General features: G+C 41.6%; 1 protein-coding gene across 5 annotated transcripts in view; it reads right to left on the reverse strand.

The window, feature by feature from the left end:
* LOC137622931 (uncharacterized) overlaps positions 1–23,404 on the reverse strand; it is a 615,385-nt gene that overhangs the window by 127,227 nt on the left and 464,754 nt on the right. For 4 of the 5 annotated variants that reach the window (XM_068353504.1, XM_068353501.1, XM_068353500.1 and 1 more), the window contains one exon: positions 6,108–6,221. The exons of the other annotated variant lie outside the window; for it this stretch is intronic. In XM_068353504.1, the coding sequence (XP_068209605.1) occupies positions 6,108–6,221 (114 nt within the window). The remainder of the gene's footprint in view (positions 1–6,107; positions 6,222–23,404) is intronic. 5 annotated transcript variants of the gene reach the window in all.

Below are 23,404 nucleotides of genomic sequence, written 5' to 3' on the forward strand. Positions count from 1 at the left end.
TTTACGTTCAACTTGTTATGCCCGTTTGGTACTCTTGTCATCTTAGGTTCATTATCTTTTTTATTCTTTAGGCCTTGTGCCATTTATATTATCATATTTTGAACCATATATATATTTGTCTTGGTACTTTTTTATTGCTTACGAGTCCATTGTCTAGTCGAACCAAGAATAGCGTTCGGGGCTTTATTATAGTCGAGTTATTCCGTTTGGCGATATAATTTCTTCAATTTTCACTCTTGTTCGTTCTCGTTTCGCTATTCTTCGTTCGTCTCTTTTTATTGTTTTTTGTTGGTCATGGACTTTTATATGTATTTTATTTAAGGTTCGTTTTAGTTTTCGTTATAGTAACCACGAGAGAGAGGCTGGAGTTCCTGTTTTCTGTTCATACGGTCACGTGTCTCCCTCTCTCTCTCTCTCTCATTTATGTTAGTTATACCTAGTACGAGAGCTGGAGTTCCCGTTTTCTGTTCATACAACCACGGGTTCTCTCTCTCTCTCTCTCTTCCCCTTGCGGGAATTACGCTTGGTTTTTATTTACATGTTTATCTTGTGGTTACTTTTAGTGTATTTTGGGGCTAGTGTTTTAAATAGGTCCTGTCGTGTGTGAGTCTTTTGTATTGGTTATTTGGATGGCCCTGAGTCATCATTAGTTCCCCTAGTTCCATCCTCTCCCCGCTACGGCCTTGGGAGCTGAATCTGAACCCCTATCCAACTCCGCCATACCATGAGCTGGGAACAAGTACCTTTCTGTTATTCTGGTGCACTCCTCCGGGGGGTTTCGGCCCCTCGATGGTCACTTGCACTTGACTCCGGCTTCGGCCCTCCCCACACGACTTATTCACACCGCCCCCCCCCCCCCCCCCCCCCCGGGGAGGTTTCCTTCAGAGTTCTTGCGTAGATCATTCTACTTGTTTATATAATGTAACAGGGGTATTTATTATTTCAAGGACATACCATCGGATCTCCGGCATCCCCGGAGATCTTCCAATCACTAGTCACTGTTCTTATGTAATTACTACGAGCTCCGGCTCACTTACTATAGATTACACCGTCGCACTACGGAGTGGGTTCACTCGTTTATTTATTGTAGTATTTACAACGGAGCTTCGGCCCTCTTTTGTACGAACCTTAGATCTTATAATTATTCTCAGACTCTTTATAACTTCTCTTGTTATATCAGAGTTCCCAAGAGCATACAGATTTATGTCTTTTTTTTATTACAGAAAGTTCGCTGTGCTGCCAAGGGTTGCTCCGCCTCCTTTAGTGATCCGGTAGGCCACGATGTCTGCCAGTCTCACGCTCATTGTGCCATCCCCTTCGTCCGTGAGCCGCGCCAATCCCCTTACATGGTGTGGTTCCCAGAGGCATGCACGCTGTGTTATGATCTTGCATCAATCCTGTGGAATGACGATGTGAGTATTTTCAATGTTAATTGATAAGGTGATAACATATTTTGTGTTGAATTACTTTGTTACTTTCTGTAATACTGATATTTGGTACTATCGGGGTATTTTCTCCGTCAGTCTCTGTAATATTCTCATCACTTCCAGGTCGATGAGGATGTCCTCCGGACCGCCAGAACGAGCCTCCGGTCCTGGGTCTCGGGCTTTGGGCGTAATGCTCCCTCCGGATCACCCTACCTCCTCGACGAAGACATGGCCTTACGTCTCTTTCCGGGCTCCTCAGCTGCGGTTCCCTCAATCTTAGAGTAGCCTATTATTGAATCTATCAAGGCGACTATCCCTCAGGACGAGAATCAACTCTCAGGAGACGTCGCCGATCTGAATATTAACATTGAGCCCATGGACGAGCAGGTAAGTGGTGCGGAGTTGGCAGACCCTTTTCTCTCATCCTCTATGTCTCCTGCCTCTTCTTTCCTCGGCTTTGATAAGCCTCAGGCTTCTACTTTGGATCCCTCTCTCTCTCTGTACGACCCAAGGTGAAGCCCCTACGCAATTACAAACCTAAGTCTCGTACTTCAGCTTTGCCAGTCTCTGTAATTGTACAATTAGCATATGAAATGTGGGAGGCAATCTCCATAGACTTTAGTTAAATGTTGGCAATCTTCATTAGCGGAAATCTTACATCTTTGCCATTCTGATACTATAAAATACTTTATGGTAGTTACAAATTCCTTAATGGGGAGTTGAATGTCCTGTTGTGCTAAATCTATTGCTAATTTAGTAGCAGCATCTGCTTTTCATTATAAACAACTCTAATATGGCCATGAATCCAGCATATTTCAATGTTTACCCTTTGAAAATAAAATTTCTTAAGCTCTTTAATTTATATTACTGTACCAATTGGTTCTTATCTATGTAACCCTTGAGGGCTTCAATGACACTTCTTGAATCAGAATAAATGACAAGCTTGATATTCACATTATCTTCAATTGTTTTGATAGTGTTAATTATTAAAATTGTTGATACTTCTAATGTTAATACTGATGTTTCACTAGGTAATAAGAGCTGATTAGTTTTGTCAATGAGCTAACTTTTTTGTGTGAAAATACAGCAGCAATACATTAAATATTTAGAGCCACCAGTACACCATAATATGGTCATTTCCTTTGAATATGTTCTAAAGAATGGTATTTATGGAGATTCAGAGTATAGTTACAGTATTTCTTTGATGAATAAAAAAAGATGAGAGTATATTCTTTTTTACTTCATGATCCAAGGTGGTGGTGGAGATATACAGTTCAATAACATTCGTTCTGATGTTTGTAGTTTGTAATTACCTATTTTCTGTTATTGGGAATGGCATTATATGGTTGTTTATAAATATATCCTGTGGATTGAAGAGCTTTTTTGTAGGAGAATTGGTGCATATGATCTTCAATACACTTCACATTGTTACAAAATCTCAATGTAAAGACAATGATGGCTCCCCACTTTCATATAAAACTTTAAGTTATTTGGGGAAGATTTAAAGGCCCCACTACAAAGCCTCGGACCTAGAGTGTCTATTGTATATAAAGACTTCAGAGTAGCTTTACACCCTGATTTGTATATTGGGCTACCATTATCTATTCTCAACATAGACCATCAGTAAAGTTGATCCCTTTGCACCTCATATAGTATGAGACAACTTTATCCTTAGGTTGAAATCATTATTAGATTTAGATTTGATGTAAGACACATGTGCTTTCCAACTGATGTGAGCATCAAATATCAGTCCACAAAATCTTATCCTATCTTGGAATTGGCTTTGAGCATTGCTCAATGTGAGGTTTATACCTTGGGTTTGCTTCAATCTACTGTACTATTCTTGTCAAACATTATTACTTAGGATTTTTCACCAGAAAGTTTGAAACCAACAGACTAAGTCAAAATTTGTATTTTTCGAGTGGAATTATCTAACATTCTTTGCAAGTGATGAAGATTGTTCAAAGATTATATTGCAAAGGTGTCCATGTAAAGACTACTTTGTACTCCCTGCAGCATTTGAGCAACTATGTCATGGATCATTACATTTGTGAGTCAAGTTGTGAAGCTGATAAGATGTTCATATGACATAAAAACCAAATCTGTCTACAATCTACCATTTTCTCGCGTAATTTGCAAACACAACTGGTCGGTGAAAATGGTCAATAATTGTTTGAATTACTAGGATCTTTTCCTGGCTTAGTTATTGGCTTTGCTATTACATGCTTCCATGCTTTTGGAAATAAATGTTTGACCGTCAAATGATTATAATGCTTTAATAGACAGGCCCTTACCCAAGAAGCTAAGTTTTTTGTATCAAAATTAATACTATCTTTACTAAAGGCCATTAAACTACAATTAAATAATGCAAATTCCAGCTCTACTTTAGTTAACCTTTTATTGTAGTAGATACTTTCTATGGCTTCAAAATTCAATGCAACTCCTTGTTATTTTCTTTTGATGTATTGAAAGTGGGCATCCAAATTATTAATACTGCTTATACATTCAAAATCACACTCAACACTATTTGATATTACCAGTGTATCATGAACTTAAGAACCAATATGCATTAATGTATGTCTTGCCGGTCTGACAATTCATTTTCATAAATCTCTGCCACATGTGCACTTCAAGTATCTTCTGATAAACAAGACATATTTTTGTGCAGACACAGGGGCCCAGATCTGCCTTACTGGACTCTCGTTGCTTTCAAGCCTGCAAATAAAATTGCTGGAATTGCAACCTCGAATAGGTCTGAGGGACACAGCCAGTCTGCAAGTGAAATACCTTGTATCAACTGCATGCACAATCTAAGAAGGTTGGCGATGAATGAACATACATACATATACCAAAGGCACTTCCCCCAATTTTGGGGGGTAGCCGACAACAACAAGAAACAAAACAAAAAAGGGGACCTCTACTCTCTACGTTCCTCCAGCCTAACCAGGGACTCAGCCGAGTTCAGCTGGTACTGCTAGGGTGCCACAGCCCAACCTCCCACATTTCCACCACAGATGAAGCTTCATACTGCTGAGTCCCCTACTGCTGCTACCTCCGCGGTCATCTAAGGCACCGGAGGAAGCAGCATTCATCGCTGAGACAGCGATGAATGAAGCAGGTGGTTTATTTTGTGCCAACGACCAAGCCCAGCAAAACCAAAAAAGGGCAAAAAAAATCTGTTTATTCACTCAGCATTAACTATCAAAACATTGTCTATACAGTTTAGTACCTGCAAGGATCTTGGATCGGTGCAACAGGGGTTCCCTACCCCTTTCTCCCTTGTTGCACCAGCAGACATCACCAGTGACATAGAAAACTTCCAGAACCCTTACTGAAAGAAACACTATTAAAACTAGACTCAACTTGGGGAGGAAGTTAGGTTAGGTTTGGCAATTGGCTGGGTAGGACCAGAATTACCTTTTTTAAGAGAGGGGTCACTGGATTAATGAACTTTAACAGAGGAAGCTAGCAATGTCAAAAGCTTATGAAGTTCATCATTATCAAAAGTTGGCTGAGTATGTGAATTGTCTAAAGGTGGAGGAATTTCATTATCGCTGGCATCCCCGCTATAATGAACTAGCCTAATCTTCTTTGACTTTTCCCTAAATTAGGTCCTCCCTGGTCCTAGCTTGGATGGAAAGGGGCTTGTGCACTGATCATATGTCAGTCTCTAGGGCAAGGTCAATGTCCCTTGCCTCTGCCATTCATGAGTGCCCTTTAAACCTTCAATAGCAAGTTTCCTTTGCTCTTTATCCAGTTAAATTGATCGGCAACCATTGAAACATACTATTCCACGAGAGGTAGACTACTGTGAGGGAAACACTCATCACAAATGTTTTTAAATCACAGCATTGCACCCACACACGATACACAAAGGGAATACGGATCATGATCTAAAAAGAATTCCCATGCACAAGGGGAAGCAGTATTAAGGGCACAATTTGGAGAGGTCTGATAATAACTGACAAAACTGAAAAACTTTGGAGACAAAGAGACTATGGCGAGTCTATTTACCATGGATCACCGCTAGAATGTTCATTCCTAAGGACAGGCGTTTAATGAAGAGAAGAAAATGGGAAAATTTTAAAACTTTTATATATTTCATGGGTAAATTTTGATTAAACCAAGCTTCTGGAGAAAAGCAATATGGACATCAGGTGAGTATAGAAATAAATTATTTTTTACTACAGTATCAAAATTATTTTTTCTTTACAAACTTCATCAAACAAGCAGCTGAAAAATATCAGAAACCTTGAATTAGACATTTAAAGATTTGAGTATTGATCCTCCAATGTTAGGAAATAAAATAAACAAGCTTGTTGATATAGCCATTGAAATACTGTAGAGTATTTTATAATTTCCGGCCCACTGCCCTACTAAAGGATAATTATATGAAAATGCTATTGCTAAGAGAAAGAATAAAACAGGAAAGGCTCATGACAAAATGATAATAAAATCCATAATTTACTAATATGCTTGCTTTTAGACAATGTAATTACTTACGTTAAAAAAGAAAAAAAACAATTTCAAATCTTAATTTTGTGTTTCAATGTCTTAAGAATTTGAACAGCTGAAGAGATATAAAATTACTGTGGTTATTGACAATGAAAATTAATAAAACAAACCATTGTATATTTTGCATATTACTATTAATCAAAAAAAGAAATAAAATTTCCAAACCTGGTATCAGCCTTGGATGCTTCTTCCTGTAAGAATCTTCAGCCGACTTGTCTGCCTCAGATAAAATTAATTTTCTTTTTGTACTCAATGTCCTTCTTTCCACAGATTTTTCACCTTCAAAAATTAAATTCTGATTCAAAATAAGGTTCTGATAGCTAGCTACAAATAACTTACAAATACTGCGTGTGTGATTTTTTCTAAATAGGACAAATTCGTAGATAATTTGTATTTTTCCTAACCATACAAACCTTATCTATTTAAATAGGGTATTACTTTCGGCGTAGCTGAAATGACGAGCCATTGGAATTTTAACGAGGGTTTACTACCCCCTCGCTAGTTAGCGAGGGGGTGAGGGAGGGGTTGCTAGCTACCCCTCCTGCCTCACACACCGGTGAACTAGTTCACTTTGCTTAGAGGTAGGACTTCCCGGGGGCCAGGGCTGGCGGGCAAGTTTGATTAAATAGCTAAGGTTTGTATGGTTAGGAAAAATACAAATTTGTCATTTGTTCCGTAAACAAAATACAAACCACGCTATTTAAATAGGGTGACTTAACCCTTAGGAAGGGTGGTAAGTCCCAGCCGTTACTGGCTTTTGGCTTTTGCCCGGGGACTCAGTATCTGAGTGTGTAGAACTCAAGATATGGAGTCCCTGCACCTCGCAAGTACCTTGCTCTGCAAAGACCGCGGCCTATGTAAGCATGTGTGTGTGAAGGAATGAAGTGTGACTCGTCCTAGGAAGTTGACCTGGAGTCCATTAGATGGAATTCTAGGTAAGGACGTTCCCAATACCACCTCGTAAGGGTATGGGGGACGCGACCGTATTATCTTAATACTAGGAACACAAGGAGGCATGGTTTACCTGCAGTGGTTTGAGGTCAGCTGTGCACAGAACCCAGGATGCTGCTTTCCTCAAGAGAGGGGAGGATGAAGAAAAGAATAAGGGCCAGGCATATCTTTTCATTCATGCAGATTAAACAGGGTAACAATGCCCTCAACCTTCTGCTGCTTGTCCCATTAAGGAGCCTGAGGTTTAAACCAGCTGTTGTGCAGCCACCACAGGGCCGATAGAAAACGTATCGAGCCTTCTGTGGGTCACGTCCTGCAGTTAGTGGGCTGTGAAGGTCGTTTGACGCTTCCAAACCCCTGCTTGTAGAACCTGCGTCACTGAGTAGTTTCTCTTGAATGCCAGGGACGAACCGATACCTCTGACATCATGTGCTCTAGGGCGACGTGACGGAGGAGGAGGATCCGGATTCAGCGAATGGTGGATGACCCTGCGAATCCATGCTGAGATAGCGTTCTTAGTGACCCTCCTCTTCGTCCTTCCTGTGCTCACAAACAATGCTTGCACTCGAGGACGAATTGCAGCTGTTCTCTTGAGATAGAGCCTCAGACTCCTTACTGGGCACAGTAGGAGATGGTCTGGGTCATCTGTTACAGAACGGAGATTCGAAAACCGGAAAGAGTCGAACCAGGGGTCCGGCACTCCTGGATTTCGAGTCTTAGCCTTAAACTCAGGGACGAACCTGAACGTTACCTCTACCCATCCCCTTGAATGGGCGACGTCATACGAGAGACCATGAGGTTCGCTGACTCGCTTGGCCGAGGCCAAAGCAAGTAGGAACACCGTCTTCCAAGTCAGGTGGCGATCAGAAGCCTGGCGTAATGGTTCGAACGGAGGTCTCTTAAGAGACCTGAGGACTCGAACCACGCTCCATGGAGGAGGTCTCACTTCCGACTGAGGGCAGGTAAGTTCATAACTTCGTATGAGTAGCGAAAGTTCCAGCGAGGAGGAAAAGTCCATTCCTTTTAGCCTGAAGGCAAGACTTAAGGCTGAGCGATAGCCTTTCACTGCCGAGACTGAAAGGCGCATCTCTTCCCGCAAATACACGAGAAACTCCGCTATTACTGGAATAGTGGCATCGAGTGGAGAGATACCCCTTCCACGACACAAACCACAGAAGACTATCCACTTCGCCAGGTAGACTCCTGCGGATGACTTTCGCAGGTGTCGATGTGGAGGATTAATTTTTGTTTTATTTTTGGTTATTTTCTGTTGCCAAATCCAGAGAGAGAGAGAGAGAGAGAGAGAGAGAGAGAGAGAGAGAGAGAGAGAGAGAGAAAGAGAGAGAGAGAGAGAGAGAGAGAGATTGCGTTAGCGAGCGAAAGTAGTTAGTGTATTGATTGTTTGTGGTGAGAAAGACTGTTGGTTTAAATGAGATTGTTTGTTTATGTTTTTGGTTAGGTTACGACAGTGGTGAATGTCTTGAGTGAATGCTTATTTTGATTTTGACTGCAGCTAGAGGCTGTTGTGAATGCTGGATTATTTTTTTGACCAGCGTGGAAGTGATTTTTATTTTAATAGTAAGTACAGTTTTGTTTATCTTTGCTTGTCGTGATTGTGAATGATAGGAACAATTTATTGTTTATCTTTGATTATAGTGCGATAGTTCAGTTAGTTAGGAGTGTTCGTAAGTGTTTTTCTTTTTTATTTTGGCAGGCCGTGATTCCTCCTCTGGAGAGTTATTTTTTGAATACCGATCTTTAGTTGACGACCTGGCCTGTAAGAGATTGTATTAAGACTGCTCTTTGGATTGACTATTGTTGATGACCTGGCCCGTTTACTTTCGATTGAAGATGATGATGATTATAAGTACCACCCTAATCACCGAGACAGTTGTGGCAAATTGCCACCCAGTGGATTGTTGACCACAAAGCTGTGGTAGTGGGCTGCAAAAGACAGTTGGCAGTGTGTGGACGACTGTTAGTGTCCATAAAATATATATATACATACATATTTTGGTGTTGGTTGTGTGAGGTTAATGTTAAGTTTTGTTAGGGTTTAAATTTGGTTTATTTGAATTATGTTACGTTTTTTGTATGTTTTGTAAGTTTTTAAGCGTTATTTATTTTGAGGGTTTATTTGAATGGTGGTATGATTAATGCCTGTTTTGTGTTAAGTGTATGATTAGTGATAAGTGGTTTTTTTGGTTTATGTTGAGCGTTTTAGTTTGTAAGGAAATATAGTTTTTAGGATATGTTTTGTTTATTTCGTCCTTTTTGTCTAAGAGTCTGGTTGTAGATTACGTAAGGGGAAAGTTTGTTTTGTGGAGACCATTGTCAGTAAGTGTGATTCAGGGTGTGGGGGTTGTCCTTGCAACATCCCGCCACATTATTTTGGCGCCGGAACAGGGACTGCCGAGGTGGGATTGAAGCTAGACTCTTGGACAAAGGACTGCATTAGGATAAGAAATTAGATTAAGGTTGAAGAAAAATGGAACGTAAATTAAAGGCTTTGGAGGAGGAATTGCGGCTGAGAAAGGAGCGTGAGGAGAAGTTGTTGCATGAGAATAAGTGGTTAAGGTTTGAGAATGAGGAGATGCATAGGAAACTGAGGGAAATTCAGGGAACTGTAGAGAGAGTGGAAGAGGGTGTTGAGATGAGGATGCGAGAGAATGAAGAACGGACGGAGAAACGAATGGAAGATATGATGGGGCAAGTAATGGGGATGATGAAGACTTTAATGGGTGAAGGTGCAGTCGGAGGAGTGTCCTCAGCTTCGGGTAATGGGTTGATAGTGGATGAGAAGGCTAAGGTTAGTGATAATGGGAAAGGAAGTGATAGTGATAGTAGTAATAGTGATAGTGATATTGAAGATAAGGGAATTAGGCATAGTAAGGATGAACAGAAAGGTGAGAGGAAAGATGAAAGGAAAGGTAAAAGTGATGTGAAGAAAGAGAAGAAAAAGTATCAGGCTGATAGCAAGGACGATCGTGAATGGGTGAAAGTGGCGAGTAAGAAAAGGGCTAGGAAGAGTATGATCAAGGATAGGAGTATGACTGTGGAATTAGATTCCTTATATTCTAGCGAGGAAGTAGGAAACAAGAAGGAAGGTAGTAGTGATGATAGCAGTGAGAATGAACGTGATGTGTGTAAGACTGTGTTTATGAGAGAGGTACCTCGGTGTGAAAGGTTCAATGAGCATAGCAGTAGGGATGTATATGAATTTTTCAAGGAGTATGAGAGGTATTGTCAGGATAAGTATGGTGATAGTAAGAGAGTTTGGGCTAGGGAGTTAGGAGAATATTTGACTGGGTATTTGTTGACGATGTATGGAGTGATAATGAGTGTAGGGGATGTTGATTATGAAAGTGTGAAAAAGAGAATAATTGAGCAGGTAAAACGTATGAAAGCGAGTGTTAGGTATAAGCGTAAGAATGATTTTGATGAGGCAAGGATGAATGCAGGAGAAGCGATATCTATGTATGTATGTAGGTTGGAAACTTTAGCTAGGAAGAAGTATGGGGATGAAGGTATAAATGAGAATAAGGAGTTAATGAAGAAGTTTTTGGCTACTGTACCCGAGAATGTTGCCGAGTTTGTTAATTTGAAACAGAAGGAGAAAATGAGGTGGACGCAAGAGAGATTGACATGGGATGATATACTAGAGATAGTTGAGGATTATGAGTTAGATAGGTGCATGAAAGAAAGTAAATCTGTGAGTGTAAGAACTGGAATGGAAGAAAGTGTAATAGAATTTGGTAGTTATAAGGACGCAATTTTGAGAGGGCCAATGCGGATAGCTGATCAGGTAATAGATAGGAGTGTTAGGGCAAGTAACGGAGGAACTGTGCAAGCAAATGGTGGATTTAGGCAGGGTAATTGGCGCAATAGGGATAGGAGTGTGAGTGCACATCGAGGTATGTCAGATAGCCGTGTCCGTGATGAAAAGTGTTAAAGGTGTGGGGAAGTAGGGCATAAGAAGAATGAATGTAGATGGGCTCTAGGTGCTTGTTTTGGATGTGGTGAGGTAGGTCATAGAATTAGCGAGTGCAAGAAAGAGAAAGGGGTAAAATGTTATCGGTGTGGTATGACTGGGCACATAGCGAGTGGATGTCGTAGTAATCGCAGGAATGTAGGTTGTGGTAATTGTGGTAAGGATGGTCATTATGCTAGAATGTGCAAGGAGCCGCGGGGTAAGTGTAGTAATGTGGTGCAGATGGGCATATAGCTAGAGTATGTAGGAAGAAGGGATTAAGTCAGCCAGGATGTTCGGGAAACTAGAGTGTAAGAGGATTCAGCTGGGTGAGTCCTCCTGTGTGTGTGGAAGGAATAGGATCAATGTTTGTGAGAATGGGATGAATAATTGGTTGGATATGAACAAGTATGAATCTAGTATGCATGAGAAGTTAGGGCTGGAAAATAAACAATTAGTGTTAGTTGAATATGGGAAAAGAGTCGTTTGAAAGTTTTAAGTGAGGAGAAAGTACAAGGGAAATTTATAGGTATAGGTAAGAATACGAATAAGTATGACAAGGGTGTAAATGTACAAGTGAGTGTGGAGGATAAATGTATTAATACAGATGAAACGTGGCTGAGTATGAATGATACTTATAGTGTGTGTGGCTTTTCGTTAGATGATGTAAAAGAAAAAATGAATAACGCTAGAATGAGAGACAGGAGAATGATAAGTAGCATGAATGAATCTTTTGCTAAAGTTGAGAATGTTTTTGATGAAATGGATGAACTGTTTACAGAAATGAGTTTAATTATAGGGCCAAACGAGAACGAGGTAGATGGGATTGTACATGATATATTAGATGATAGGGATTTAGATAAGAATAGTGTTAATGTAGCGAATGATTGTGACAAGGAAGAAGTGAATGAGAGTGTGTATAAAGGCCCAGTTACTCGGAGTAGAGGTCCTGTTCCCGACTGCGACTGGGTTATGAAAAAAATAATGTAAGTGGTTGTGGGAGAATGTAGTAGGATTTGGCAAAGTAAGGGGGGAGGAATGTGGAGGATTAATTTTTGTTTTATTTTTGGTTATTTTCTGTTGCCAAATCGAGAGAGAGAGAGAGAGAGAGAGAGAGAGAGAGAGAGAGAGAGAGAGAGAGAGAGAGAGAGAGAGAGAGAGAGAGAGAGAGAGTAGTTAGTGTATTGATTGTTTGTGGTGAGAAAGACTGTTGGTTTAAATGAGATTGTTTGTTTATGTTTTTAGTTAGGTTACGACAGTGGTGAATGTCTTGAATGAATGCTTATTTTGATTTTGACTGCAGCTAGAGGCTGTTGTGAATGCTGGATTATTTTTTTGACCAGCGTGGAAGTGATTTTTATTTTAATAGTAAGTACAGTTTTGTTTATCTTTGCTTGTCGTGATTGTGAATGATAGGAACAATTTATTGTTTATCTTTGATTATAGTGCGATAGTTCAGTTAGTTAGGAGTGTTCGTAAGTGTTTTTCTTTTTTATTTTGGCAGGCCGTGATTCCTCCTCTGGAGAGTTATTTTTTGAATGCCGATCTTTAGTTGACGACCTGGCCTGTAAGAGATTGTATTAAGACTGCTCTTTGGATTGACTATTGTTGATGACCTGGCCCGTTTACTTTCAATTGAAGATGATGATGATTATAAGTACCACCCTAATCACCGAGACAGTTGTGGCAAATTGCCACCCAGTGGATTGTTGACCACAAAGCTGTGGTAGTGGGCTGCAAAAGACAGTTGGCAGTGTGTGGACGACTGTTAGTGTCCATAAAATATATATATACATACATATTTTGGTGTTGGTGGTGTGAGGTTAATGTTAAGTTTTGTTAGGGTTTAAATTTGGTTTACAGTGGAACCTCTACATACGAATTTAATCCGTTCCAGAACCAACTTCGGATGTAGAAAATGTTCGGATGTAGAAATGAATTTTCCCATAAGAATACATTGAAATAGGATTAATCCGTGGTTGAGCCCAAAAACCTATGATAACTTCTTAATAAACTACTACACATAATTTTCCCATGAGAATAATGAACACTAAATTAGATAATAGACATGTAAATAAGAAGAATAAACATGTAAATAAGAAGAATTAGCAAAAAATGATAAATAAGAAACGGGTTTTTAGCGTCACTTTACCTTAGAAACTCCAGCGCAGGTGTTGTTAGTCTTGCTACGCAGAGAGGAGACGGACGGGCGGCGAGAAGGTAGAGAGGTTAACTACGATAAACGTACACTACCGTAACTTATTCTAACTTACACTAAGTGAACTTTAACATAACTTAGCATATTTTTTTTAATTTTTATATTTTATATTTTTTTTTTACATTTTCTTTTTTTCTTTTTGATGATTACAGTGAACCCTCGTTTATCGCGGTAGATAGGTTCCAGTCGCGGCCGCGATAGGTGAAAATCCGCGAAGTAGTGACACCATATTTACCTATTTATTCAACATGTATATTCAGACTTTTAAAACCTTCCCTTGTACGTAGTACTGTTAACAAACTACCCTTTAATGTACAGAACACTTAATGCATGTACTACAGTACCCTAAACTAAAACAGGCACAAATATTAAAGGTGATTTTATATCATGCATTTCCTAAACATGCTAAAAAGCACGATAAAAAATGGCAACCAATGTTTTCTTTACATTTATCTCTGATCATAATGAAGAAACAAACTGGAGGTAGAGCTTTGCTTATTACCCAGACATATTTCCCATACTTTTCCCTTAGAACTACATCACATCTTCCTACTTTAGATAGATATATATATATATATATATATATATATATATATATATATATATATATATATATATGTGTGTGTGTGTATATATATATATATTTATATGTATACACATATACATACCTACATATATACATAAATACATGCACACACACACATATATATATATATATATATATGTATATATATATATATATATATATATATATATATATATATATATATATATATATATATGTATATATATATATATATATATATATATACATATATATATATTACTGTATATATATGGGTTATGGAAAAAATCCGCGAAGTGGTGAATCCGCGATGGTCGAACCGCGAAGTAGCGAGGGTTCACTGTACGTAATTTTAATCACTATCACTCTACATTTAAAATTGACTGAATTTCTTTTGCTTCACTCTTTTCCGTTTTCTTTGTTTCACTTTCTTCCGCTTCACTCTTTGCCGTTTTCTTCGATTCACTTACATCCTCTTCATCGCGAGTTCGCTTCGCAGTTTTTTTAAAGAAAGCATTGATAGATAAATGCTTGGTACGGCTTTTCAGAATGTTTCGAAAGTGAGTTAGGCAAACATCATCGAATGGAGAAACTACACGACAAACCTGCAATTTCTATGGATGGTATTTGTCGATGAAGTCGACCACGTCTTGATATTTTCCTAACACCTCTTTTATTTGCGCCGAACCTAACACATGTTCTATCTCCTCGCTCCCTTCCTCGTCATCACTCATGTGCTCCAACATAGCATGGAGTTCCTTGAGCTCATCCGTGGTAAGTTCGTCGTGATGTTTGGCGACGAGTTCCGTAACATCATCTGCGTTGACCTCCAGACCCATGGACTTGCCAAGGGAGACGATTTCCTCTACGGCTTCCGCTGCACCGACCACGGGATCAGGTTCGGGGTCAAAACCCTCGAAATCTCGGGGAGAAACTGCATCAGGCCACAGCTTCTTCCAGGCAGAATTAAGGGTCCGCCGAGTTAATCCCACCCAAGCCTGATCTATGATCTTCAAGCAGTGCACGATGTTGAAGTGGCCCCTCCAACATTCACGCAAAGTTAAGTTGGTGCTTTGCGTGACATTAAAGCACTGCTTAAATAAGTGCTTGGTGTACAGCTTCTTAAAATTAGAAATAACTTGCTGGTCCATGGGCTGGAGGATAGAGGTGGTATTCGGTGGAAGATACAGCACCTTTATGAACTTGAATTCATCGAAGATATCATCTTCAAGTCCGGGGGGGTGAGCGGGTGCATTGTCAATGCATAGCAGGCACTTTAAAGGCAATTTCTGTTCATGAAGATACTTCTTCACAGAAGGGCCGAAAACTTGGTTTATCCATTGCACAAAGAATTGCCTAGTGACCCAGGCCTTCGAGTTGGATCGCCAGAAAACATGAAGCTGATCCTTATCGACGTTGTGTGCTTTAAAGGCCCTAGGGTTCTCTGAATGGTAAACCAGTAAGGGCTTGACTTTAAAGTCCCCGCTAGCGTTGGCACATAGGGCAAGAGTCAACCGATCCTTCATTGGCTTATGCCCAGGCAATTTCTTCTCTTCGGCAGTGATGTAGGTTCGACTCGGCATCTTCTTCCAAAACAGCCCGGTTTCATCACAATTAAACACCTGCTGCTCTACGTAGCCTTCTTCCTGCACGATTTTTTCGAAGTTCTTGACAAAGTCGGCTGCAGCCTTTGTGTCCGCACAAGCAGCCTCTCCGTGGCGAACAACTGAATGAATCCCGGACCGTTTCTTAAATTTCTCGAACCAGCCACGAGATGCCTTGAAATCATCTGAGGAAGGCTCGGTTGAACTCTCCCCAGCATCACCCCCAGAGCTCTCCTCCTTCAAGTCTGTAAAGATGGCGTGCGCCTTCTCGCAGATAACGGTCACGGTGATGGTGTCGCCAACGATCTCTCTATCCTTAATCCACACTAGTAGAAGTCGTTCCATCTCTTCTATGATAGGGGTACGGCGTTTGGAAATTATAGTGATCCCCTTAGAAGGTTTCACTGCTTTAATAGCTTCCTTCTGTTTAAGGATTGTCGAGATCGTCGACATATTACGGCCATACTATTTAGCAAGTTCACTCACGCGGACGCCACGCTCATGTTTTTCAATAATTTCCTGCTTAATTTCTAAAGAAAGCATTTCCTTCTTCCTTTTCTCACCACTACCACTACCACTGGCAAAACTAAGCCTTTTAGGACCCATACTTTACGTAAATTACCGTTAAAGGATGCACCTAAAAAATCACGATTAAAACAGAGTTAATAGCAGAACGCACAGAGCACAACCGCAAGAAGCCGACGAGAACAGAGGACTGACCCAAGACCCGCTAATTGAGCGTCCCTCCGAGGTCGATGTGCTGCCTTCTATCGGCGGAAATAAAAAACACTTCAGGCGCTATGAGCACCGACTACGCGTACGAGTATTGTTTACTTCGGGTGTCGAAAAAAACATTCGGGTGTAGAGTCGGAACGTGTTCGAATTGTACTTCGTGTGTCGAAAAATTCGGATACAGCCGTACGACGAAAATTGCTTACTTCGTGTGTCAAAATAAAATTCGGGTGTAGAGTCAAAAATTTGCTCGAATTTTACTTCGGATGTTGGAAAATTCGGATGTAGATACGTTCGTGTGTAGAGGTTCCACTGTATTTGAATTATTTTACGTTTTTTGTATGTTTTGTAAGTTTTTAAGCGTTATTTATTTTGAGGGTTTATTTGAATGGTGGTATGATTAATGCCTGTTTTGTGTTAAGTGTATGATTAGTGATAAGTTGTTTTTTTGGTTTATGTTGAGCGTTTTAGTTTGTAAGGAAATATAGTTTTTAGGATATGTTTTGTTTATTTCGTCCTTTTTGTCTAAGAGTCTGGTTGTAGATTACGTAAGGGGAAAGTTTGTTTTGTGGAGACCATTGTCAGTAAGTGTGATTCAGGGTGTGGGGGTTGTCCTTGCAACATGCCGAGACTGAAAGGCGCATCTCTTCCCGCAAATACACGAGAAACTCCACTATTACTGGAATAGTGGCATCGAGTGGAGAGATACCCCTTCCACGACACAAACCACAGAAGACTATCCACTTCACCAGGTAGACTCCTGCCGATGACTTTCGCAGGTGTCGAGACATCCTTTCTGCAACTTGTTGCGAAAAGCCTCTCTGTGAGGAGATGTTGGATATTGTGAAGCCGCAGCGATGCTACGGCTTTGTGGGAGATGTTGGAGTGAAGTTGCTTGAGTAGCTCGTGTCAAGGAGGGAGTTCTCTCGGGAGTTCCGTCAGGAGCTGCAGAAGGTCCGGGAACCACTCTGCATGATGCCATAGCGGAGCTACTAAAGGTCATTGACCGGTCGACCGATATTCTGGTTTTGTTGAGCACCCTTCTCATCAGACAGAACGGGGGAATGGCGTAAACGTTGATGTTGACCCACCGTTGTTGGAAGGCATTTTGCCAGAGTGCCTTGGGGTCCGGGACTGGGGAGCAGTACAGCGGAAGCTTGAAATTCAAGGCTGTAGCGAACAGATCCACCGTTGGGAACCCCACAAAGTCAGGACTTTGTTGGCTACTAGAGGATCCCAAGACCACTCGGTACTCACTATCTGGGATGCCCTGCTCAGACTGTCGGCGAGCACATTCCTTTTGCCCGGAATGAAGCGAGCCGATAGTGGAAACGAGTGGACTTCGGTCCATCTCAGTATCTTTACTGCAAGATGGGATAGCTGTTGTGAAAAGGTACCTCCCTGCTTGTTGATGTAAGCCACTACCGTGGTGTTGTCGCTCCTCACCACCATGGAGTGACACGCCAGGTACCGTTGGAACTGTTGAAGTGCCAGGTATATGGCCTTCATTTCTAAGAGGTTTATGTGGAGGCACTTTTCTGATTCTCACCATAGGCCTGAGGTCCCGTGGTTCAGAACGTGGGCCCCCCACCCTCCTTTTGAGGCGTCCGAGAACAGCATCAAATCCGGGGAGAGGATGAGAAGATCCACTCCCTTTCGGAGGTTTTCGTCTGTCACCCACCACTGAAGGTCCGTCCGTTCCGCAGGACCCATAGGGACCAAAACGTCCGGGGAATCGTGACCTTGATTCCACCGGGACTTGGGCCTCCATTGCAGGGATCTCATCCTGAGCCGCCCATTTGGAACTAGACGGGCCAGGGAGGAAAGGTGACCGAGAAGACGTAACCATGATTGGGCTGGGAGTTCTTCTCGTCTGAGGAAAGGATCTGCGACCCTCCTCAGCCTTGCTATCCTGTCGTCTGATAGAAAGGCTTTGTGGAGATGGCAGGTCAGCAGGTCTAGGAGATGGCGAACAATTCTGCGGGGAGGTCACGAACTGCAAGCTGGTCTAAACAGGAACAATCCTCCGAAGAGGAGTCTCTTTAAGTGGCCTCTCTCGCGAACGAGAGAGGTGAACACTTCGTAGAGGAGACTGGAAGACACTGGTGATGGCGCCCCTTAGGGCCGTTGGATCAGCAAGCTGACCTATAAGGAGCAATCCTCCGAAGAGGAGTCCTTATGAGTGGCCTCCCTCGCGAACGAGAGAGGTCACAAGACTGATCCTGCAGCTGCTCAGCCCTTTGAGCATAGCTGCAGGTGTGACCGCTCAGCCCCAAGAGCATAGCCACCTGAAGTTTTCATGTGACCGGCCTTGCAACCGCTCAGCTCCTTGAGCATGGTTACAAGTGCGGCCGCTCAGCACCAAGGGCATAACCGCCTGAGGACCAGGAAAACCCATCCAGGAATTATTAAGGTATGAGAAGTTTTCCCTCTGCAGGGGAAAAAACTCACACCTGGGAAGGGAACCTCCCTCAGAAGGGAAGTTACCTACCCCTGGAGGCGAACCCCCTTAGCGTTCTTAGATGAACAGTTGTCACGGGAGAACTTCTAAGAGAAGGGATCACGCCCATGACGATGTCCTAGAGAGACGGCAGCAACAGAAGACTCCCCAGGCACAAACAGGACAGCTCTGCTTCGTTGGCACACTTTAGGCAAACGAAGAAAAACTACATCGTTAACTGGGAAAATAAAATAATTAGTTAACAGAAATTCCCCTGGGAGAAACTCCGAAGAGAAACCCTGAGGGAATAGAAAACATAGGAGTATGCGCCCTCCTCCCCCACTGACATTCACAGGAAAAGGGGGAGGGCGGAGAACTGTAACAAAAACAGAATTATAATTATATAATTCATTTAAGAATGTTCACAAAAAGTAAGAATCACTGACCCCCGAAGGGAAGTGTTCTCCCAGAATGCTGACAATTTAAAAAAAATACAATTAGATTTCATTAAAAATAATTGAGACAAATAAACGGAAAAGCAACCAAACCCGCAAGGGAAAGAAGCTTCCGTAATAGTACGTAGTAGTAGTAAAAGGTGAACGACCTCGAGTAGAGAGAGAGACCGTAGTCAATCTAAACTCCCACATTCCCTTCGCTAAGAATCCAAGTTCCCCGTAGGAAAGGAGGAACAGCGAAGAAACAGATGAATAAAGAAAGTCCAGCAATGACGATTCCCCACGGCGGCCGAATATCGGAAGCCGAAGGAACGACCGAAGGACCAAGGGAGAGGCCGCACCCCATGACGTGAAACCGTGGTGGCCTGGCACTACGCTGGTGACGATGTCATACACTACACACACAGCACAAACACTGAAAAGGAAACTTACTATATTTCTATACACAAATATATACATAAACATAAAGAATGTTTACATACTGTATGTATTAAGTATAAGAAAAAGTAAAAGACAAAAAGCATTAATGGCTGTCAAAGCGAGGGTGGGAGCAGACACGTCTGCTCATCACCCGAGCCAAAAGCAAAGTGAACTAGTTCACCAGTGTGTGAGGGGGGAGGGGTAGCTAGCTACCCCTCCCCTACCCCCTCCCTAACTAGCGAGGGGGTAGTAAACCCTCATTAAAATTCTAATGGCTCGTCATTTCAGCTACGCCGAAAGTAATACCCTATTTAAATAGTGTGGTTTGTATTTCGGTTACGGAACAAACAGTTACTTTCTGGACACCAAGATACCTTTACAACTTCAACTACATTTACTTGCAATTAACTTATAAGTACATGCACCCATTTATAAAAACTAAATTACTGTCTGAACAACCTGAAGCCTTCAAAACTTTAACTACATTTACTTGGAGTTAAAAGGAAGACATCTTTTCCCTAGAATGAAAAAGCTATTGTTACAGTATACTGTTTTTAGGGTTTTTTACAGAGTGGGAACGGATTAATTTTTCTTTTAGTTATTTTATATGGGAAAAAGTAATCTGAGATACAAGTAAATTGACACACAAGCTTGGTCCCAGAATGCATTAAACTTGTATCTCAAGGTATTACTGTATATTGAAATTATATATTTTGAATAAATGGAAAAAAAAATACAAGATATAGCGGACAGTCCCCTTAAGTTAATTACTAATATAATACATAAAACCAAAACTAAATAAAAAAACCCTTCCCTAAATATTAGATATACATGTACGGTATATGAAAATGGATTTTTATTATAAAATGAAATCTTATTGCATACTTACCGAACAATTATACAGCTGTAGGTTCCCTACGAACGGCAGACAATAAATTCAAAACTACCGCGGTGGCGCCGCCATCGCTGATGTAGGTGACGTCATCTCCCTCCACTCGAGGGAGCTACATTGTACAACTGTCCAGGTAACATCAATTCGTTCTGCCCAGCCATCCACCAGCGGGGAGGAGGGAGGGCTTTGATTAATAATTGTTCGATAAGTATGCAATAAAATTTCATTTTATAATAAAAATTCATTTTTATTGCATTGTCTTACCGTACAATTATACAGCTGATTACCCATTGCAAGGATAGGGGGCTGTGGATGTAAGTTTCACTTCAACAATCGCATACGATTCTTGAAAATAATGTACTGTATACCCAAAAGCACTGTTAGTGCCTGTTGTACCTTATCTTGTACGAGAGCTACTGCAGGAGAAAACTGCCACTGGTCGGTGCTCATCTTACATAGTAGAAGGCTTGGAATATGACCAATGGGTGCCTTTACATGGAGTGGAAGATCCTCGTAGTCATAGTGTTCACCGCTGACTGAACGAAGATACAAGAAAATATTGCCCTTGCCCTGGGCTAAGACCAGAATTAACCAACATGAAAAAACTGTCACCTACACCAAAATAAAAACCTTTACCCACCAAAACTAACACTAAAATGATTGGTGAGTACTCCAGGTACATTGTAACCCCCGACTTTCCTTTAACTCGTCAACCTTGGTATACAGCAAGGCGAAACATAGGCTAACAGAGGGAGCAACCCCCTATGTCGTTCCTCCCAACACTATGCCAACTACCGAAAGTGGACCGAGAAACTTACAATCTTCAAACACAGTTTCGATTTCTTTCAAATAATGCGTAGCAAACACATGTTTAGACCTCCCAACGGGTACTTTGCAGGATAGCGGATAGCGGCTAGTTGTGTCGAAAAGCGAGAGAAGTCGCTACTGCTCGAACTTCATGCACTTTTCACTCTCAGTAAAGGAAACACTGCGTCGTTAGCTTGAGAATGAGCTTCTACAATTAACTCTCTCAGAAAACTCTGTTCTGCAGAGATAATATCTTAATGCCCGCACATGACATAAGAGTCGTTCTTCTTCCTGGCCTATCAAGTCTGCCAGGTTTTGAGAACAAATTTTTGTGGCCACGGATTAGAAAAGTTGCGCGAATTAATGTATGTGCGACGAATTGCAACATTACTTACTTCTACTTTTACTTTTAGGGGTTTATTTATCGCCCTCCATCAGACACTAAGGGTCTGTTCAGGCGGGCCTTGGTGTGTGAAAATAATTTCTTTCCCGTTTATATATTGCTCTGTATCTTTTCAGTTATTCGCAAGCATTTGTATTCAGGCTTAATAGTTTTCTGATCACTATTATAACACTTTCCAAAGAGATAAGTCTTCAGGTTTTTCTTTAAAGCTGCCACATTATTGTCGAAAGAATATTGATCCTTGACTAACTGTAATATTTTCTTGAATGAGAGCGAACATGTTCTCAAACAAAAGATACAGTTATAGAGGCAATCATTTCACCTTTGGTTTACCCCTCCTCTATGCGAGGAGCTAGCCAGTGTTCATTACACAGAAACAGATGTCTGGTTACCTGTGGGCGGAGTTAGAAACGTTCGTAAACGTAATGAAAAGTTGCCCACGCTGTTGCTATCGTTCTATTAACGTCAGCTAACAATGTTCCTTTGGGACTACTGTAATTGTTCGAAACAATAACCCTGTAAGGATAGAATAAAAAGGTCTCGGAATCCTATCGTGTAAAAAGCAAGTCGTTATACCCAGGGTACAATGAGGGAGAGGCTGCCTCCATCAAACGGTAAAACCGAGTTTAAGACAATAACCTCGCGGTTTTGTCTTGGCTAGAGCGCATGCTCCAGGATAGCCTACGGCCTTCATGAAGTTTAAACAACACCCATTGAAGTTCTGTAAGAACTTCTCAGGAACGAGTCTCCCGAAAAGGGTGAAGTCTCGTATGTGGGAGTTTGCTTCAAGAATGCCAAACATAATTGCCATCGACCGCTTACCCGTCGTTGCCATCGAACGCTTTCTTGCTAGTAAGAAAAACTACCGTCTAAATCAGGCAAGGCCTGCCAGGGAAATAAACTGGAATGTAAATAAATCTTTTTATTCCTTGCTCATTTCCGTCTGCTAACCAAACCACTCGAAGTGGGAAGGTGGAGGAAAGATGACGGTGGTTTGTTCGAAAACGAAAGGATCGGTGCTGGCGAAACCAGACTAGCTGATATAGTAATCAGCTGGGAGTGTACAGTGACGTAACAAGTCACACCTTTGGAAGACCCATCCTGTAGCGGGGGGGAGGTCGACCATAGAATTTTCAGAAACCTCTGGATCGCGGAAACCGAGAGATTCGGATGAGAACCTAGGGGTTCAGAATCTATTTGTGAATACCTTTCTCAAGACCTTAAGGAATGTTGTGCCGAGAACACGCAGGAACTCTGTTGCTGATTCCTGACGGAATTTTCAGGAATCGTGTTACATGACCAGGACCCAAAGGAACTGTGTCATAGTTACCTGTAGAGATTCGTAAACCCTTAGGCCGCAGGCATCCCTCTGTCATCATAGTAAAACTCTTGATGAAAATGGGCGCGCGCGAACAATTCACGGGACGAGAGTTCGAAAACTCTGTCATAAGAGTAAAACTCTTGTGCACTCATGAACACTTAGCGCAACGAGAGTTCGAAAACCTCTGTCATAAGAGTTGTTCACGCACTTCAACTGATTGCGTGTGCCTAGTTGTTCGTGCATACCAAGTTGGTTGTGCGCGCCAATATGGTCCTGTGCACCACATATCCATTCTAACGGCAGTACTTGAAGAAGGCGACTTAGTCCGTCCGCGAACACGTTCATTTTCCCTTGAACAAATCGAGGGATCAGCGTAACCTGACCAGATGTAACCACTTTCCCAGAGGAGTCACCGCTCGTGTAAATACTTGCGGTGCTGTCAAGAGGCCGAAGTAAAGAGTTCGAAACTGGTAGGTCTTGCCCATGAACACAAACCGAAGGTATTTCCTGGAGTCCAGATGAATTAGAATGTAGAAGTATGCGTCCTGCCTATTCAGGGATACCATCCAGTCCCCTTGACGAAGGGATTCCAACACTGAACGAGTCGTTTCCATATTGAATTTGGTCTTCTGGACGAACAAATGCAGTGCGCTTACATACAGTACGGGCCTCCAGTCCCCCGAT

The sequence above is a fragment of the Palaemon carinicauda genome, chromosome 30 (assembly GCF_036898095.1).
Source record: "Palaemon carinicauda isolate YSFRI2023 chromosome 30, ASM3689809v2, whole genome shotgun sequence".
Lineage (NCBI taxonomy): Eukaryota > Metazoa > Arthropoda > Malacostraca > Decapoda > Palaemonidae > Palaemon > Palaemon carinicauda.